The sequence below is a fragment of the Corvus cornix genome, chromosome 2 (genome assembly GCF_000738735.6).
Source record: "Corvus cornix cornix isolate S_Up_H32 chromosome 2, ASM73873v5, whole genome shotgun sequence".
In the NCBI taxonomy this organism is placed as follows: Eukaryota; Metazoa; Chordata; class Aves; order Passeriformes; family Corvidae; genus Corvus; species Corvus cornix.
The window spans coordinates 63,662,042-63,681,638 of record NC_046333.1 but is presented as its reverse complement, the minus strand read 5'-3'; the positions used below and the strand labels follow the sequence as shown (position 1 = coordinate 63,681,638).

At 40.6% G+C, this 19,597-nt stretch overlaps 2 protein-coding genes across 3 annotated transcripts in view; one reads left to right on the top strand and one right to left on the bottom strand.

The window, feature by feature from the left end:
- Positions 1 to 14,381, top strand: part of DTNBP1 (dystrobrevin binding protein 1) — a 64,070-nt gene extending 49,689 nt beyond the window's left edge. For both annotated transcript variants that reach the window (XM_010402892.3, XM_010402891.3), the window contains exons 8-10: positions 8,885 to 9,040; positions 10,946 to 11,089; positions 13,463 to 14,381. In XM_010402892.3, the coding sequence (XP_010401194.1) occupies positions 8,885 to 9,040; positions 10,946 to 11,089; positions 13,463 to 13,710 (548 nt within the window). In that variant the 3' untranslated portion in view covers positions 13,711 to 14,381. The remainder of the gene's footprint in view (positions 1 to 8,884; positions 9,041 to 10,945; positions 11,090 to 13,462) is intronic.
- Positions 14,382 to 15,054: 673 nt separating this feature from the next.
- The window catches only part of JARID2 (jumonji and AT-rich interaction domain containing 2), a 213,626-nt gene continuing 209,083 nt past the window's right edge, over positions 15,055 to 19,597 (bottom strand). The window contains exons 16-18 of the mRNA XM_010402890.4: positions 19,359 to 19,542; positions 17,722 to 17,829; positions 15,055 to 16,992 (exon numbers count right to left, since the gene is read on the bottom strand). Coding sequence (XP_010401192.2) covers positions 16,816 to 16,992; positions 17,722 to 17,829; positions 19,359 to 19,542 — 469 coding nt within the window. The 3' untranslated portion in view covers positions 15,055 to 16,815. The remainder of the gene's footprint in view (positions 16,993 to 17,721; positions 17,830 to 19,358; positions 19,543 to 19,597) is intronic.

The window sequence follows — 19,597 nt, the reverse complement described above, 5'->3', positions numbered from 1 at the left end:
AAAAGTATGGAAAAGGCATGCTATTGCTAATGTTGCAAATTGGCTTTACCAGCAAATAGCACTGGTACATGTTCCTTTTTTAAAAAGAATGATGGCATCTTTGAATTTGAGAATAAATATGGATTTTGAAAATAATCTGGTCTGTCATAACTCATACTCTGTGTGTAATGAATATGGAGGACTGCATGTGTTTTAAAATTCCTCAGCTGGTAACACATCTCTTAATAGCTGTCAGTCCCCTCATGTTTGGATGCTCATGGATGCTGGTTTGTTAGAGGGAATGCTATTTCAGATCTTGTTTCACTAATGATACCAAACAAAAGTGTTTGCTCATCTCTAGGATTTCTAAAGAAAATCTGTAGTGTGATTCATTTGGGACATTAACCAAACAGTGTTGAACTGGACTAGATTTGTAATCTAATGGTTCTTTTTCTAAGAAATAAGCTCAGCATTAATTGGATGAATGAATAGCAAATTTTTTTTGCTTGCATTGGAGAAATTGTTTTGGCAGAAATTGAGTAGGAAATAGACTAAGTTGGCAAGAAAAAAATACATATTTCAAACATGTTGTGTGTGCTACTGATAAAATGATTTGCTTATGGTCTTTTTAAAATACTGCTGCATATGAAACTTTGGTGTAAACAAATAAGGCTTTTTCTACCTGTGGGAGTGTTATTTCACTGGTGGTCCTGGAGTTCTGACTATATGAATATTTAGTTTTAATTTGTGCAGTTTCTCACCTGTTATAATTAGCTTAAAATAGAAAGAAAGAAATTACAAGTCCAGAGGAGGCCACCAAGATTAGAGGGATGGAGCACCTCCCCTCCTAGGAAAGGCAGATAGAATTAGGATTGTTCAGCCTGGAAAAGAGAAGGCTTTGGGGTGACCTAACTGTGGCCTTCCAGTACCTGGAGAGAGCCTACAGGAAAGACAAGGAGAGGAAGAGTGACTTTTTACAAGAGCATGTAGTGACAGGACAAGGAGCAATGGATTCAAACTGAAAGAGAGTAGGTTTAGATTTGATATTAGGAAAAAATTCTTTACTGTGAGAGTGGTGAGGCACTGGAACAGGTTGCCCAGAGAAGTTGCAAATGCCTCTTCCTTGAAAGTGTTCAAGGCCAGGTTGCATGGAGCTCTGAGTAACCTGGTCTAGTGGAATGTCATGGCAAAAGATTGGAACTAGATGATGTCTGAGGTCCCTTCCAGCTCAATCATTTTATCTAGAATTAATTCTACGATTCTATGATATGTTCCTATGATCTGTTACCAAATATAGTCTGTGTAATAAATACAGAATGCTTTACCAAGCATGTGAAAAAATAAAATTCACTTCCAACTAGTTACATGATAGTTTGTAAAAGGTATGTTTTTCCTTTTTTTTTTTTTTCCTGTTCTGACTGTGCCGTCATTGGTTATGTTAACCTAAGACTTGTATTAAAAGTATGTCTTCCAAAAAACCAAAATCCCTCCTCAGGTCTAAAATATTTCACTGTCAATGTAAATTAAGTCCAGTTAGGCTGAACTGTACTGAGACTACTGTACTAGTTTGAAAACAAACCAGTGGGAGGCACCAAGTCAGAATAACAATTTAATGGAAATCAAAGAAAAGGGGAAAAAAAAGGTAAAAGAAAACACTGTCAAACTGACAGAGTCAAGGTACAACCTGACACCCTGTTAGGCAGGGTGGTGGTAGCAGTCTGGTAGAATGGTGGCTGCAGTCCTCTGAAGCGGTGATCCTGTAGTAAAAGAGTCTGCTCTTCCTCAGGAAGTCCAATGGTGGCTGTGTAGCTCCTGTCCTCTGGAAATCCAGTGAGAAGCCAGTGTCTCTGGTGTTCAGCCTCAGCTTATATCCACGATGGGATGCTTGGTTCCTCCCTCTGGGTGGAGCATCTCACAATGGGGTAACGAGTCATGAGGCAAAGTGTTGATTAGGCTCATTAACAGAAGATAGTCCGGAGGGAGTTATCTCTGAGTCATGTGGCAGGACAATGATGGGCAATTAACAGAAAGATAGTCTGGGGGGAGGAGGCAAGGAAACACTGCCCCACCTGGTTTCAACAGCTGATGGGGATGGTAATAGAATACACTGCAACCCAGGACAACTACGAATCTGCAGCTCATTCCTTTTGGCTCTGAAGCCTCTAGGACTGTTCAACAGGATCTGCTCCTCCCTCCGAAGAGAGAGGTATAAATTAGCATGTTCAGTCAGAAAACTGGTTATTCTGAAAGCAGTTTATGGAGTGAAACCCTCATTTTGTTCTAGTTATTAGGAAAGAAGGCAAAAATTTGTTTGCCTTCGCGCTTTGAGGCAAGATTTAGTTCAGTGCTGAATGGTGTTGTTCTGTGTGTCTGATGATGGTTATAGTTTGGGTGAAGAGTAGTTCTGCTGCAGCAGTAGTTTGGGACTGGGTGTTATTCTTGAGGACAAGTAAAAGTGATACCTGCCAACTGAAGTGCCATGTCGTGGAACCTGTGTTTTCAACCTGTGCACAATGTGTTGTGACAGCAAAACAGTATCTCATCATTAATTTACGTGTCTGCACATGCACGTAATTTCATCTAGAAGGCAAATAGCTCACAGCTGTGCTAAGGTTAAGATTGACACTATTCTTGTAGCAGCAGAAGCTACTTGTCTGTCTTGAAAGCCTTCTAATTCCAAAGCAAGGGTGGTTATCTTTTTGGAATGGAAAATAGTCATTAAATTGTTTGATAGATCAATCTGTGCTTAGACGATGGGATGTTATTAATCTTATTTGGGACAGTTTCATGGACCTTTTAGAAACATGAATAGAATACTGCAGTACTGTGGTTTGTATTTTAAGTACTTTGGGTTTAGATTTGCTATCGATTAGTTTTTCCATTTGAAAATTAGTATTTTTGAGGTAAGGCTGAAAAACCAGTAATTGGAGAGCATATGCATTAAATACTGCATTTCGTGACAGTAGAATTGTGCTGAATCATTTGAGCTGTTTTCAGGTACAATTTCTGTAATAGTGGGATTTTTCAAATGTGTGGCTAGGTTTTAAAGCCAGATTGTCTTCACGAACTTAAATGTACTGAAGGTACATGTGACATTGTCAGGTTTATTTATAGTGGAAATACACATTTTGCAGCTCACTAACCGAATTATTGTTCTTACATAATTGCAGATTTATAGTTTTTATAGTATGGATTTATATGTGGATTGTTCTCACATAAATGGTGGATTTATAGGGAGGCAGGAAACAAGTGTGTGAGCGTAGATGCTATTTTTTTTTTTTTTTTCTTCTTTCTACACTGAGGAGGTTCAGCTTAATGTTATCCTTCCCTCCTTCCCTTGCAGGTCACTTTTTATTCTGTTTTAGTTGGGTAGGAATCTGACTAAAGGATAAATCAGGGAGGTAGAAGACCCTCTTGCTAACAGAGCCTGTCCTGGTGGAAGCTGAGGAAGGCTTGTGGTACTCACATCCCACTGAAGCCACAGCGCTAAATCCTGTATTCTAGAAAGACGGATATTGTCCTTGAACACCAATGACCATAAAGGACATTGAACCAGAAAAATGGAAGATGATGGATTGCAGATTTGTTAACCCAGGAGTAGTCAGGCATGTGCCTGAAGGAGAGAATCCTCCTCCAAAGCTTTTGCTGTAACATTTCCATACTTTGCATGACATGAAGCAAGTGTGGAAAAACCCCACCCCTAATCTGCCGTAGAACAGTACATGCATGGTGATTTTGACTGTAGTTAAAACCAGTTAAAACAATTCTAAAGTCGTTCCTGTTTACCACATCTGCAGGCATAAAAATGTGTCTGCCCTTAATTTAAAAAAACAAAAAAAAGAGAAACAGGCAAATTCACTCAGGTTTTGGGATGTTTTTAGTGACAAATGAAGTGGCCAAAAGCATTCTTGCTGTTTCTGAATCACAGTAGATCTAGTTCTAAAATGAGAATCCATTACAGTGGTGTGGGCCACCTTGCAGAGCAGTCAGCCTGGCATATTTTTAATCACAAATGTGATTTTAATTTTTTTTTTTTTAAATTCTAGATGTATTTACATTTTTAGAACTCAATTTGTGCATTTGCTCTTTGGTGGAGCATATTTTTAGTGTCTCTTAATTACAATGATTTCCTGGTAGCCAGATAAGGTTTGGAGTTCTGTGGAAACCTTTTCCCAAGCTGTTTCCTGTGGCATTGGTCGGAAGCTGCCTCTTCCTCCAGGTGCTGTGTTAGTAACTGGAATCCTGGTGTGCACAGGCACCTATTTTCTGTGGTTTATTCTGATATTTATTTAAGCTTGTCTTTTATATTCCAAGGATCTCAAGTAAGCAATGTGTTAAAGAGAATTTTCAAGGTAAGCCAACTTATTGAAACTGCTTGCTGAGAAATGTTAAAAATAATTTTTCTCTGCACTGGTAAAACCTCTGCTTTTCCTCTTGACTAGATTGCTTGTGAGCTACTTAGAGTTTTCATATTCTGATGCAATCTATAAAAACCCTAGTTAGATATTATCAAGAAGTACGTACAGTCATTCTTAATGACGGATTTTTTTGATAATCTTAATTTTAGTAAAACATTTTTTCATGAAAACGCAGGCTTTTGAGACTTGGCAGACAGTAAATCTCATTTGGAACAGTGTTTATTTTTTCAAACACAGATGATCTTTCTGTCACTGAGTGAAATCCTGACTTCACATTCTAGTGAATCAGGACTTAATTCTTTTGATTGTAAGTATTTGAGTATACCTTTAGTAAAAACAAATTGCTTTGTGAAGAGGCTGTTAAATAAGCCTTTAAAAACAGCTAGGTCTTGTAGTTTTCACTTGTTTTCCTTTCACTCACCTGTGGAAGAAAGACTGTGTGCACCTAGATCACTTATTCTACTTTGTTTTCCCCAAGTTTTGCCAATGCACTCTCCCCACCTGTCAGCAAACTATAGCGCAAGAGTGCTCTGCACATCCTCCCTTGTAGTATCAACATGTATTCTAAATTCTGTCAAGAATAATTTAAACATTTTTGAGGGAAACTGCATCCTTTGAAGCACTCCCCAGTGTCTTGTCTTGCTTTGATATTTGTAGTTGAAAGGGTCTGTAACGAGGCAGTTGCAGGATAAGTTGCTAAGTCATAATGCACTCGAAAAGCTGCTTGGCTCTCTGCCTTCCATTGTCTGCCTGTATGATTTTATTGTTCTGATTTTTGAAGGGTTTTGGTTGTTCAGTGAGTAGCCAGCTTACTGATAGGTTTTGACAATCTCACATGGTGTTCCTGCAGCCAAGTGATGATGATGTTACAGTCTGGGTGGATGGGCAGCACGGTGGACAAATGACTGGCTGGGTGGGAGGGTGGAACTTCATGGGTCATTCCCTACCTGGGGGCTGGGACCAGAAGCCACCGCTCTGTCCTGAGTGAGGAGATGGAGCGCTCTGGCACTGAGCTTGGAGATGACCCCGGCTCTGTGGAAACCCGTGAGGGCAGCGAGCCAGGTGCCAGCCTGCAGCACATCCGGCAGCAGGGAAGGCCACAGCACCCCGGGCCGTGTGAACGGGAACGTGGCCAGGACATCAAGGGAAGGGATTATCCTCTACCCAGTGTGTCTTCATGCCGTGTCCAGTTTCAAACTCTCCCAGCACAGGAGGAACATCAAAAACCAGGAGTGAGTTCAGTGAAGGGCTGCTTGAAACTTTGATCTCTGTCGCAAAAGCAAAAAATCCCTCGAAGAATGTGTGCATGCATTTTATGGTCTGGTTGGATGAGGCTACAAAAAGCAAATGGACTCTAGTGGGAAGAAAAGGGTTATTTTTTTGTGTTCTCTGTGTCCTTCTTTCTTTAGACCAGATGCATTTATGGGTTCTACTTCACATGAGATATAAAGTTGCATAATAAATTAGTTGAAGGGAAGTAAACTGGTTGTGTAACAGTATGAAAGCACCAAAAAGCCATCCATTTGGGCAACTTGACATCTTTCATGTTTGCTCTAAGGGATGTGTTAGCCATGTAAACAAACAGTCTTTTCAATTGCTGATTTTTTATTTTTTTTTAAAGTAATTCTTCTAACTTATTCAGGAACTCTGTTGTACATAGCTGGAAAATATTTTAGATTAAAGCATAAAATGGTCACTTTGTTCATTGGATAGAATCTTCAAGTACTGTGGCAGAATTTTAATTTGTAGGAAGTGTCAGCCAGGCCTAGGAGTGATACCAGGAAATGGTGCCCTCTACACTTGAGGTGTATGGTTATAAGCTATTGAATTTGTTCCTTTGGAGTTTGGATTCTCCTGGTGTGTGGTTCAAACATTGAAGATGCAGGGCAGGGGAGTCAGGCTGTGGGCTGTTCCCTGACAGGGAGCAGGGTGAGCTGTGGGGCTGTTCCTGGGTGTGGTGCAGAAGGCTGTGCCTTAGCACTTGAGTGTTTGCTTTTTTACGAAAAAATTGCCTGCTTTTAGTGTCTGCTCTCTTAAAAGTCATAGCTGGTGAGGAATTAGTCATCCTTTATTTGGATTATTGTGGCAACTCCTGTATGTCCGCATCTAATTGTGCATTAGCATTTTCTGTGTAGTCTGTATTGTTTTCTTTCCTGTGCACAGCACTGTGATAGAGAAAAAGGTGCAGTAGCTAATTGAAAAGTACGATTTTAGAGTGAAAGGAAAAATACAGTATTATTTTAAGTGTGCCAAGCCTCAGTTTGCATCCTGGGAGGAATTCATAAGAGCAGTGTATAATGGCATATGGATGATACTTTTCAATACTTTTCAAGTATGGAGGATACTTGGAATTCCTTTGGTGCTGTTTCTATTCAGTGTTTTATAAACTACACTTGGCTTATGGAAAATGTAATTCTGAGTAGCCTTGTGAAAGAAACAATACACCTGTTTTCTTTGGTTTCATGTGTGACTGTTGGCTTCACCTACCCATCCTTAGTATTTCTGACAACAAACAGAAACCCCAAATGCAGCAGTTTGGTTTTGCTTAGCCAAGCACCTCTTACTACACCTGGCAGGGCGTGAAATCATGCAGCAAGGTTCTAGATGTTAACTCTCTCTCTCTGACTTTGGAGAACAAGTCTGTGACAGCAGCTCTGTGTTTACAGTTTCCTGTGAAACATGCCAGCACAGCAGGCAGCTGTTGCCATTCAGCTTTGGCCAGTGACAATTTCAACAGTTTTCAGGACATTTTAGGCAAAAGTTAAAAACAAAAAACTCAATGTCAAGAGGGAGATTGTATCAGTCTCCTGTCACTTGGATGCCATCTCTGTTTTGGGATTAAAAATATCCTGAATTACCAATCTAGAGTGCAAAACTGTCAGAATATATTATGAGAGAGACGGAAGATTCCTGTTGTCAGTGAGAGCCACTGGCTTTTATTATTACAATTGAATAGCATTTCTGCATCATAGACAATGTTATTAATAATTGCTCATCATCCAGGACTGCAGTAAAGGAGTTGCTCCAGGGGACACAGAGTCATCATACACCACAGTGTAATTGATAATAAAGACATGTTGCCTTCAGGGAAGATGCTTTCTGTTTCATACACTGATGTTTTACTTCTGCAATCCCCTTAAAAAAGAGAGATTTCAGCTTATTTACTGATGTTTTAATGAATATCTAGTGTATCAGTCCAGTTTCCTGTCTTCTTGTGGCATCTACCACAGCTCAGTTGCTTCTGTGTATGATCTGTGACCTTGATTCAGGCCACAGAGTGAATTAACTGCTCTCTGATGTTTTGCCTGGTTTCATAAAACATGTTCTGCATTTGGGTAATAATCTCCATAATGGTAACTGCTTTTAATGAATGTCCGTGTCTTAGAATATCATTAACATAATGTTTTTCCTGGAAGACTGACACAGCGCTTGTCCTAGAAAACCTTACACTCCCTCAGCATTTATCCATGTGGATGCCATATTCCAGCTGTGTCTGTCTTGCATGTGAAAGCTTGGACATTTTTCACCCAGTGGTATTTGTTGGACCTTTCCCTAACAGGCAGAACGGAACACACCAGCAGCTCTTCTCACCACCCCCGTCCCTTCCATCAGCAGCTCAGCTGGAAAATTCCTTTTTATTGTAAGCAGAGTGCTCATGAGACCAGAAAAGTGAACAAAGAACTCTGGGAACAGGGTTCCAGGTTATATATTCCTCCTAAAAAGCAAATTTTCTGAAGCATATTTTAGCAGTCTGGCTGCAGTCAGTACTTCAATAGCAACTACATTTTTTAATCTAGAAGATGGTTTTCTGCAGTAAACAGCACAGTTCTTTTCTCCTCTGTCCAGTCTAGAGCAAAACAGGGGGGAAGGAGCTCTTCTAATGATACTCTGTCTAATATTCCTAATTCTGTCTAATATTTCCTTTGCTGCATGTACATGTAGGATTCTTCAAGGGATTTTCCCATTCTGTCTGGAAGCTGGCAAAGCCAGAATTTCAGGCACACATGTACACACCCACATGTTATGTATGTGTACATATCAGTACATGTATGTATCTTGCCACTTGCATTGTAGGGGAAACATGCTGCAATATTCAAATTAAAAGTGTTGCTTTTGTGTGCATTAGGTGCATATGACTGCAGAAGCATCATTATCTGAATTTTTTTGGGCAGAATTCTGAAATCCTAGTTGTTGATGGACAGTGCTCTCAGGTGTTTCTGTTTGTACAGCTCAGGAAATTTGCATTTTGCCTCAAGATAAATCGTTGACATCACTTTAATGTGAAGGTTATCCTGCCTAATAAGGCATCACTGTCCTGGTTTAAAATACAGTTGCAAAGCACAGAGACCTCCTTTATGGCAGCCTGTGTTAACAGCCTGTAGTAACAGCCTGTCAGAATTTATTGAACAGGTTCTGTGGGTTTTAAATTCTGAGAGTTGGGGGGATACACCTGCAATATTTGATTTGTTTGTTTGTTTCATGCTCAGCTGAACTCGATGCTGAACATGCACAGAAGGTTTTGGACATGGAGCACACCCAGCAGATGAAGCTAAAGGAGCGCCAGAAGTTCTTTGAAGAAGCCTTCCAGCAGGACATGGAGCAATACCTTTCCACAGGATACTTGCAGATAGCAGAGAGGAGAGGCAAGTTGTAAAATACCTTCTGCATAATGCACAAACTCCCAACTTGGGAGAGCATTGTTGAGGGGGCAGAGTCAGCAGTGGTTTTAATGCACAGAGGAAGCTCTGCAAAAATGTCCAAATTCTTCCTCAGTGGAATTGGAACTTCAGATAAGCCTTTTAAACAAACTTTGTGTCCCAGGGGCGCTGGATACCTTGCAAGGTTAGTCAGGCTCTACTCCTTGTCTGAGGAAATGCAAAGCACTGAACTACCTCTGGAACAGCATTTTTCTCTGCAGCTGAAGAGTGCATCTATGTAAAAATATGGATGGAGGCAGCTGCTTTGTCCACTGGAGTTCCAAAACCTGGGATTGTCACCTGGCAAGGGGATGCCTTAGAACACTTTGCAAAGTGCAGAGGAAAGCTCAGTGTAGCATTTCAGAGCAGTTCCCAGGTGGCAGCTGTTCCCTATCACTGGGTGTGATTAGGACACGGGAGGTCACATTAAGAGTCTCCTTATTATGAAATGACACAAGTCTGGCATCTCCGGACTGGTTAAAGCACAAGAATGCCAGAGATTACAGGCACTTCTGTGTGGGAGGTTTCCATCTGCTGGGCCAAAATGCAGGCACTGTTGGACCAGTAGGGAAGCCAGTGGGAAATTAAGCATTCATGTGGCAGGAAAAAATGTAGAGATTCTGTCCCTGCTCCAAGTGCAGTTCTACTATAATTTGTAATATCAGAGCAGGGAATACAATCCAAGGTTTCCATTTCTCTGCATGAATGCTATAAATACTCATCTGCAAGATGCTCTGCATGGGTGGCCAGGGAGAGGTGGGATATGTAAATCCGAATTCACAGTCGGGAGGAACTGAGTTTGAGTCTCCTGCTTTGTGTAATGTGTGGTCTTTTAGACTAAAAGTGGACATTGTCATGGGCTGGTACTGGGCACACAGGCACACAGCTCTGTTAAGAGTGTTAGGCTGCCTAACATTAGGAACTTCAGCTTTTTAGTATAATGTGGAACCCACGTTTATCAAAGAAAACTGTTTTAATGAAAGATTTGGACCAGCAGTAAATGTAAAACTGCAGAGCTATAGCATATTTGAAAAAAAAAGCTCAATCAAACTACAGGATTTCATCTCAGTTCACCTATGAAAGCTTTCAATAGGGTAATTGTTAAATTTAGATAAACCAGTAAACTCTTGGTTGTAATAATTGATATTATGCAGCAGCTGGACTTTGAGTGGCCTTGAATTTGTTTTCTGTTTGCATGTTTTGCTGTTCAAGGAAGGAGATGCTCACCCAAGTATTTACCTCCCTTGCAAATTGTCAGTTCTGTATTGACAGATAAGTAATTTGCTCAAATAATTAATAATGTGAAATCCCCATGCTGAGAGAAAATACTAGCCATGAAGCCTGGGTTTACAGACTACTGACATTTCTTAGATTAACTGAGAGAGGAGCAACAGCTGCTCTCTGTTAACATTAATCCTGATTTCTGAATTTCTATGTCCCTTGTATATTGACATGTAGTGACTGTGTGCTTAAATGTGTTTGTTTTTCTCTACAAAGACTTTTGGTTGAGAGAATTGAAAAGGAGTGTTCCAAAAGGGAAAGTTTCAATCTTTGCCCCTGAGTCCCATCTCAGCTTGTTTCTGAGAAGGTTATTGCTATAAATACTGCTGCTAAAAATGTTTTGGTTTACAAAAGCTGTAATGGATGGTTGTTAGCTTCACAACAAAGATTGCAGAATGCTCTTGGATTTGGCCTGAGGTTGCTGCTGAGCAGCTCCCGTGAGTGGGCTCCTTCCATTCCTAAGTTTAATTATTGCTAATGCAGGCAATTACAGCAGCTTCTGCAGCCTTGGTAGGTAATAACCTCGTGTAGCTGATTGTCAGTTCGCTCATTGCGCTGTTTCTCCTGCAGAGCCGATTGGAAGTATGTCTTCCATGGAGGTGAATGTGGACATGCTGGAGCAGATGGACCTAATGGACATGTCTGACCAGGAAGCACTCGATGTCTTTTTAAACTCAGGAAGCGAGGACAATAATGTGCTGTCTCCCATGCTGGGTATGGTACTTGTAATGACAGCCTGCTTAGAGACAGTGATAAACCACCAGAACTGCTTTCATTTGTAATGGGTGATGTTATCTCACGACACATCACACTTGATGTAGATTGACTGTTCTTCATTAGTGCTTCCCGACACATTAACATTTAGTTGCTGTACAAGGGAGTTGCTGCAAAACTACGTGGTATTTCCAGACACTCTCATTTTTCTTACTGCAGCTCCCTGTTGTATTCATCACAGCCTGGGTAGGTGATGTGTTTCATACTGGCTTGAGGTGCATTTTTGCCAATATAGACTTAGTAGAGGACATTTTAGCAAACATAACAGAAAGCTGGCAGTAATGAGGCTTTTATTTTTAAGACTGCTTGCTTAGAGTTTGTCCATTTTTGGACCAGTTGTATAATGCAAGATCTTCAGTGAGAGATACTGAGAGACATGGTTCAACACAGCAGTTTACACATACACTGAGAATTAGTGTCTCAATACTAGATCTGTTTTCTACCATGGAAGTGTTTTTCTAGTTAAAAACTTCAGTACTAAAATACCTTTCCTTGAAAGAGCCAAAATGATTTTTCTTGTGGGAGATGATGAAGCTCCTTTAAAAGGTCCTTCTGATTTCTTCTGAAAATACAGATTGAAATATTTTTATGGAAATACTTACAGTGCTCCCAATGTACAGGTGATTAACACCTGCTGTGAACATGAAAAGCTTATGGCAAATGGTCAAGGCACAGTTAACTACTAAAGGTTTTTTTGTTTCATTGCAAAACCAGAATTCAGATGGGTGGTTTTGGATAGACATCCACTTCATGCATTATTAAAGCTGATCATCGTTTGAGCTTGCCAGTAATTACAGAAACACCCTTGCTGGCTGTTTGGCAGATGCTGGACCAAGAAGCTTTCGTGTCCTAACAGCAAACAGTCTTAGCTGGATTATCTAAGGAAGTGCAGAAACTACTTTTTTAACTAAGCAGACAAAATGCATTAGCTTTTGAAAAAAATACATTATTTTATGCTGTAATCTTAATATTACAGCATGTATGTATAGTGTCTATACATGCACATACACTGCAATATAATGTACCTGTGCTGTAGTAATGTTCCAGCACTGCAACATTACTGCAGTGTAAGTCTTGTGAATCTTGCTCTTGTGGTTCCAGACATTTTATTTCCCTCTGATTAAGGGATTTTTGTGCTTGCTTTAAGAACTGGGCACCCCGGTATCAAACCAAATATGCAATAGTCTTCATTCTCAGAAAAATGAGATGGCTTAAAGGTAACCCTTCATTTTGCTGTCAGGGGAGAACTGGGTTGTCAGGGCAAGGTTGGTTTGACAATTGTGCTGAACACCACAAAATAAAGGTAAGTTTTCTTAATAACTGGTAAAAATGAGAATCAGCTCAAGACATTGAAATGTTTTCAAATTTGCCTTGCTACAAACATTGCCAGCTTGTGGGCATTGGCTTTGCAACGTTTCATGACAGTAAGTTAAACTGCAAAATTGAGTTAGCTCTGTCACTCCTGAAAAACCTCTTCTGTGTGTTGTGTAAGTTATTCTAATGCATGCTGGTGTACACCACATTAGGCAGGTTCTCTGAAATTTCTAGCATTCAAATTTCACTCAGGTACTTGAGGACCAGTCATAGGCAATGTGGTTTGAACTGCTCTGCAAACAGTCTGAGCAGAGGTAAGGTGTAGCTTATATCCATCTGACCCTTCTGAAACACTTCTCCAATATAAATTTTTAAAATAATTTTCTCACTAAAGTTACCAGCTGAAGCTGGGTGCTCTGACTATGGAGGAACACTTGTTAGGTAGAAAGGAAAGAAAAAAGGGCTTTTTTTGGCAGATCACATGGAAAGTGTTTAGATGTTTCCTCATTTTAACTTACTTGTTGTCAGGGACTGTCCAGGGAAGAGGATCTAATTTTGAAACCTGAACTCTCAAACTGCAAGCAAACACTGTTACACTGAACTTGCCTACAAGTCTTCTGTGCGCAGGATGTGGAGGAAGCAGAGTCTTAAAATCCCACTCCTGTGCGCCTGAGCTGTGGTAGAGCTCTACCAGAGGATTGCTTTCATGCTGTGGACAAGGATTTGTTTTGCTTTTGCATCTTCATTTTTAGTCAAAACTGGGCATGATTATTCTTGCTTGCTTCCTAGTTGTTTGTTTGGTTTTAAATTTCCAATTTGTGTAGTTCTGTTGCACTGCATTTGTTGGGATTTTCTTCTTGGTGTCTTGCAAAAGAAGAGAAACAGCCTGAAAGTGACTCCCTAACCAGTGCAGAGCTGATGTTCATGTACTGACTTCTCAAGCCCCTTGCTGAGCCAGAGCTTGACTTCTGTTGTTGCTGTTGTTTTCCCAACTCTCAGGACCCGACTCCAACACCTACGTGAATGAGATAAGTCTTCAGGTGCCGAGCCAGTCCGAGTTACGGCAGAAACTCTGTTCCCTCTCCTCGACATGCACCGACTCCGCCAGCCAGGATGCGAGCGAAGGAGAGTCTCCCGTTGTTCAGTCTGACGAAGAGGAAGTTCAAGTGGACACTGCCCTTGCTGCTGTAACTGAGAGAAAGGGTGCTTCAGATGGCAGTGATGAAAGTGACTCTCAAACTATTTGAATCTTAAAACCATATCCTTTAAGAATGACTTCTGAATGAATGAACAAGTGAATGAAGAGCTTGCCTGTGTAACAATTTGCTAACCAAGCATAACAGCCAGATCTTTATACTTAGTAATACTGCCTTTTTACAAAATTGCCAGTCATGCGGAGGTTGGTTTTTAAAGAAAAAATTATGCCTAAAGCACACACACTTTAACAGTCTTGGGGCTCAGGGGAGCAGGAAAACTGTTGTATATACTATGTATAAGAGAATTTAAGGGAAGAGGTAGAAGTTACTTTGACCACTAACCTTTAAATGGCTGATTTGGAAGTACTTAAGAGTTGATGTGTAATACTGAACCCAAATTGTTCCTTTGCATGTTTTCAGCTGCTGCAACTGAAGATTTAGGATCCAAACCAAAATGAAAAGTTATTTTCTACTCTTTACTACCTACTGCCTCCTGCCTTTGTCTACTAATGCAGCAGTCTAATGTCTACTAACGCAGCAGTGTCTACTGTTCTCACACTTCTTATTCAGGACCAACTTAGTTATAGGTGTTAAGGAAAAAATAAGAACCTGAGAAGGAGGAGAGATGCATATGGAAATGTTACACTCCTTGTGGAGCAGGTATCTTAGCTTTGTGTAAACTTACTCCTCTTTCAAGATAAAATAAAGTATTTCTATCCCAACCATGTCTTTTACTTGATTACCCAGGTATTTTATCCATGACAAGTGAACAGAGGAGCCTAACTCAGAAACAAAAATGGTTATTAGGAGCACCAGTGTAACGTGCTTTTTCCATGGTAACATCTGTTTGACTACACTAGGGAGATAAACCTGACTTAATTATTAATTAAGTGCATGTATTTTAGAAACCTCAGGACCTATAGGCATCATCTCATTGCCGTTTTTTCTGCAGTCATTTTTCTCTCTGAACTCGAGGTCTGACCATGTCTAACACCTGTTGCTTGTCAAGTCTCATGCTCTATTTGCAGGGATCTGCTCTCCTTTGAGAAGGCTCCTGGCTCCTGCTCTTCCTGCACAGAAGGAAGGAATGTAATCAGAAACAGTGTAAGTAAAAGGATGAGCTGTGATGTAGATTCCTTCCAAAGACCTGCCCTGACAAAGCCAATGGTTGGGAATGAGGCATCTCCTGCTGCCTGCCACCTGGGAAGCGGTCAGCTTCCTTAAGGACTCTCCTGTTAGCTGACAAAGTGTTTCCTGACCCCTGTCTGGGAAATGAAGGCTGGAAGCTCCCTACCTACAATTAGAGATTTACTATTTAACAAGGCAGCTGTTGAAAGAAATTCATCTTGAAGGAACTTCCTTTACTCTCTTGCTTTCCAGAAGACAGACAAAATGTCCAAAAAAGTTTTGTTTTTTTTATTAAACCTCGTAGTACAAACCTGGAAAGTAAACAAAAAACTGGCAATAAACAACATGAAGTCTTTCCTTACAAGGAAAGAGAGCAGAGCAGCGCTAATAAATTAAAATGTCAAACTGTAAGCCATAGTCAGAAGTTTACTGTCAAGAGGGAAAAGTACACAGCAAGGCCATAAAAACCAGACAACCACATTTGAAAACACTTGACTCTGTTTATGTTATTGTTAAATATTCCAAAACAGTTCAGTCTTCTGCAACAACAACCAACAAATTGTATTATAGGACTTTCCTGACAGTCACCACTGGCAAGCTCAGTGCAATATGGGTAGCTACGGTATTGTTGAATTCAATTACGAAACAAAACAGTTTGTGAAAACATTTTCCCTTTTTTATTCCACACATACTGTACACACAACCAGAAAAGGGCAACAGCTACTCCATTATTATTTTTTGTTGTTGTTCAGTGATGTAAGCAGCACTTATAAATGTTACAAGAAAAACCCTGTAAGCATCCAATCCAACCGATGAAGAAAGTGAAACGTAAGGCTTTTCTTCATCTTGTCTCTTTGCCATCCCTCCCCCCACCCCAAGAAAAGGCTCAAGTATTTAAAAAAATTTACAGGCATATGTACAAAAGGTGTTGATTTTTTTTTTGTTACAACATGAAGAGAAAAAATAGACAAGATGAAAGCAAATGCATTTTCACATTCAAAAGAAATATGCAGACTTGCTAGTGGCTCTAAATGTGATCATATAATGAAACAAATTCAAAACGAAAATTAATGCTTGACTGTGTAAAGGTGTGAAAAACAGCAGTGGAATGGAAATGGAATGTTAGAAAGATTGCACGTCTATGACAAAAGAAGCACTTATGGCTTCAATCACTTTTTTCTTTTTTTTCTTTTTTCTTTTTTTTTTTTAAAGGATGCTATTGAAGGGTTTTTGATAAAGTAGCCAACAGCACCAAAAAATAACAGAATGGATTTCCTAATGAAATCAGGCACAGTTTTCCCTCACATGACTCCTCAAGGCAGGCAGTCTTTTTTTCCTCCTTTTTTTTTTTTTTTTTTTTTTTTTTAAATTTTTATTTTTCCCCCTCAAAACAGATGCATAGTGATGTGCTGGTAAAAGAGAACATACTCCAAATCTCCTCCTTTTGCCTACAGTTAGGAAACAAAGTCCATCTTCAGCTGCCATAACCTCCCAAAGAAAGTGTGTATTCTCCAATTTAAAAAATTACAAAACTCATCTTGCTGTGACAGAATAAAAGACAGCCAAAGTAAAGCAATTTCTTTCAAGTTTTTGTCTCCCATCCCTTTTCTCTCTAGAAAAATCTGCTCACATGACTGGAGAACAAATTATAAAACACATCAAACTTTAACCTATTCAAAAAATGGGTTAAAAGCCTTTTTTCACAGTTACCAAAAAGGCTTTTGATTTTTTCAGCCATAGGGACAATACAAATTAATATTTTATCAGCCCCTTGCCGGTTTTAAAACAGTGACCATACGGCAGTTTAAAAAAATCAGACTGCTGTATCTATCTATTCTAAGTACAAAAAAAAAAAAATTCAACAGTTTAATGCTAAAACAAAATTAGTTCTCTAAAACCAGAAGAAAATCTTCTTTAGAGCTAGTGCAAAGACAGCTTGTATTCTACAGCAAGTACTCCAAACTATGGTATAATAATTACAAAAAATATATATAAATTGACAAAATGAGAGTGTTGGCATCTTCAGGATTAACTTGAAGCACTTTTGGATGAACTGGAGGATGAAAGCCTAGATGATGGCACGTCCACTGTTGCTCTCTTACGAGGTCCTCTTTTTGGTGTAGGCTTGCTGATACAGTTCTCAATGCTGCCATTTTTACCAGATACTTTTCCACAGATTTGATTGACCAGACTGATTATTTGTTCCTGTTCAGGAAGCGGGAAAAACAAAACACAAATTAGCATCTGCTCTTCCTCCAGAGTCACTTAAACAGGACAGCCATGGAGTGCTCAGAAATGCTGGGAAGCCCATCTTAAAAAGCTGCTTGTACCAGTGCTGCTCTCCAAGAGCTGACATGGTCATTTCTCCCACTGCTTTGCTATTTACCTTCGGGGCCAAGTCCCCTCACAGGTAAAGACATGGGAGCCTCACCCCAGAACGCAGGCACAGTCCTAAATCACCAGCTTGACTTCTGGGATTATTCATCATCACACTTGCTTGGAGCCATTACTGCACCTCTCATCTAGACATGCTCTGCAAGTCTGCCTTGAAAGGATGCTCCTGCTGGACTGGAGTAAGTCAGCTGAGCTTCCAGTTACCAACAGAGGGAAGGTATTCCAAAGTACAGAAGTTACCATAACATAACCAGTGAAAGCAAAGCCTCCTGTTCCATTCCAAAGCATTAAGTGGCTTATGTTCTGTGGTACATACTCATGCAGTTTATGCTTCAGGTTTCATCTCTGTCATCATGTTTCCCTCTGTTCTGTTTTTTTCATTTAAATCATAATAAAGCACCTTCTTCACACATCAAAAACAAAACCAACCCCCAAACCCAAGACCATTTTCCTGAGGACTCAGCAGGGCAATGGCAGAGTTAAGTCTACTTCCAAGTGTTGGTTACCCAGCCCCCAGCCCTGGGGCGGTGTCACGCTCACCTCATCGTAGCGGTACATCATCTTCAGCCCCCGACACGACTTCTGCTTCTCCACGTGCCGCAGGGCACACTCCAAGCAGAAGACAACATTTTCATTCTCCTGTACAACCTACATAAAAGAGCAGAGGTGGGGGGTAAGAAGTGCAGTTAAGGTTCAAATTGTAGCCGTGTTCCCCACACACTATTCAACTAGTGCCTGGATTACTACACCTGGATTTTACTGCAAGCTAGTGGAAGGAGGTGTAAAGCACTACATTTTGTGAAATGATTCAGGATGTGTAGTAAGTAGAAAGAACATCTCTTTCAGAGTGCTAATGTTGGTAAATACATATAATTTTTAAAAACCAAAACAAAAAAAAAACCCCACCAATAGTAATGAGGGCTAAATCCAAACTGTATATGCATTTATTGGCATTTCCTATGCAGTCCTAAAGATCTCCTGAAAGGAGGATTTTCCCATTACTTAAAATGCTGTCTTGAACAAGGATGAAATCAGCTTAGCCACAGGATTCCTCAGCTACTGTCTTGTTCAGCAGAAGTCACATTTGCTTAGCTGGCTGCCTGCCAGGCCTGCACACTCAGCTTGGAATTTAACGTCCAAGTTGGGTTTTTTTGTCCCTAACTACTGTTAAAGACACGGGAAAATCCTTCCCATGATTAAACTTACTCCAGAGCAAATGGACCAGAATTAAGAGATTCTGGTTAGTGTTTTGGGTTTTTTTTCCAAGAAACTTACTTTAAAGTTACTTCCAACTAATGCTGCTTAAACAGTGGTCTAAAGACATGTAAACTCAGCATACTTTATCCTAGGGAGGGAAATGGCTACATCTGATTATATACTGTTACATTTCATTTCCATTAAAAACCTAACATCTATAACCAAAAAAAATCCCCAAAAGATGACAGAGAAAAAGAACTCCCAAACGGAAAGGACTAAATATGGACTCACATGCACTTTGTTATGTTTATTTAAATACCTATTCTTGGAATTAAGTGGTATTTAAGGTAGTTGGGAGGGGCTTTTGGTATTTTTAATGATACTGCTGTGTTTGTAGGTGTTCTGCATACAGCTCAAAGCCTGGAAGTGTCACCACAGTGGTCAGCACACCTTCAAAACCCACTAGGCAATTCCCTCTAAAAAAGAGAAAGCTTAGGGGCTATTTTTGGACAGGTTGGCAAACAGCTTGATGGATAGGATAAACTTCGCCTGCAATTTGGCTTGCAGGGACATTGTCTCAGCACAGGCTGTGGCTGCATGCCTGTGGTTCATGGCATGTGTGTGAACTGTACCTCATCCCGAGACCTACTGTGCCATGACTTACTGCTGCTGGCAACCTGCAGGTGTCTTTGTTAGCCCTCCTCATGCAATGCAAACATCTCACAGGTGTCCAAGGGCAGCTGAGTGCCTGGATAATTTATCCCCTCTTCTGGCAGGGTGGGAAGCCAGCTGACACTGCTGCCTTCTGCCACCACTGGCCAAGGCAGTAAGTGTTCTGACAAACTCCATCAACACCTCTGTGTCTTGCACGGAGTGCAGGACGTGGCTCTGTGGCCATGTGCTGTCTCAAATGCCTATAGATTACTGGAATGCTAGAACAGGGGGAGAGTACTGCAGGAGTGGCAGAGGACTGTACCCACCATGGAAAGATAGCACAGGTGCTGACAAATCTGACACCTCCTCTCTGACGTTTCTAACTGCAACCACTTTCGAGGCTTTTTCTTGCCATCCACGCCGGTGCTGCTGCTGTCGTGGCTGCCGTAGCGCGCCGAGGAGTGGAGACCAGCCTCGTACAGCTGCTGCCGCTGCCTCAGCTCCGTGTCCCTGTGAACGGAGGGACAATCAGACACTGGCACTGCCTCCAGCCACCACAGAGCCA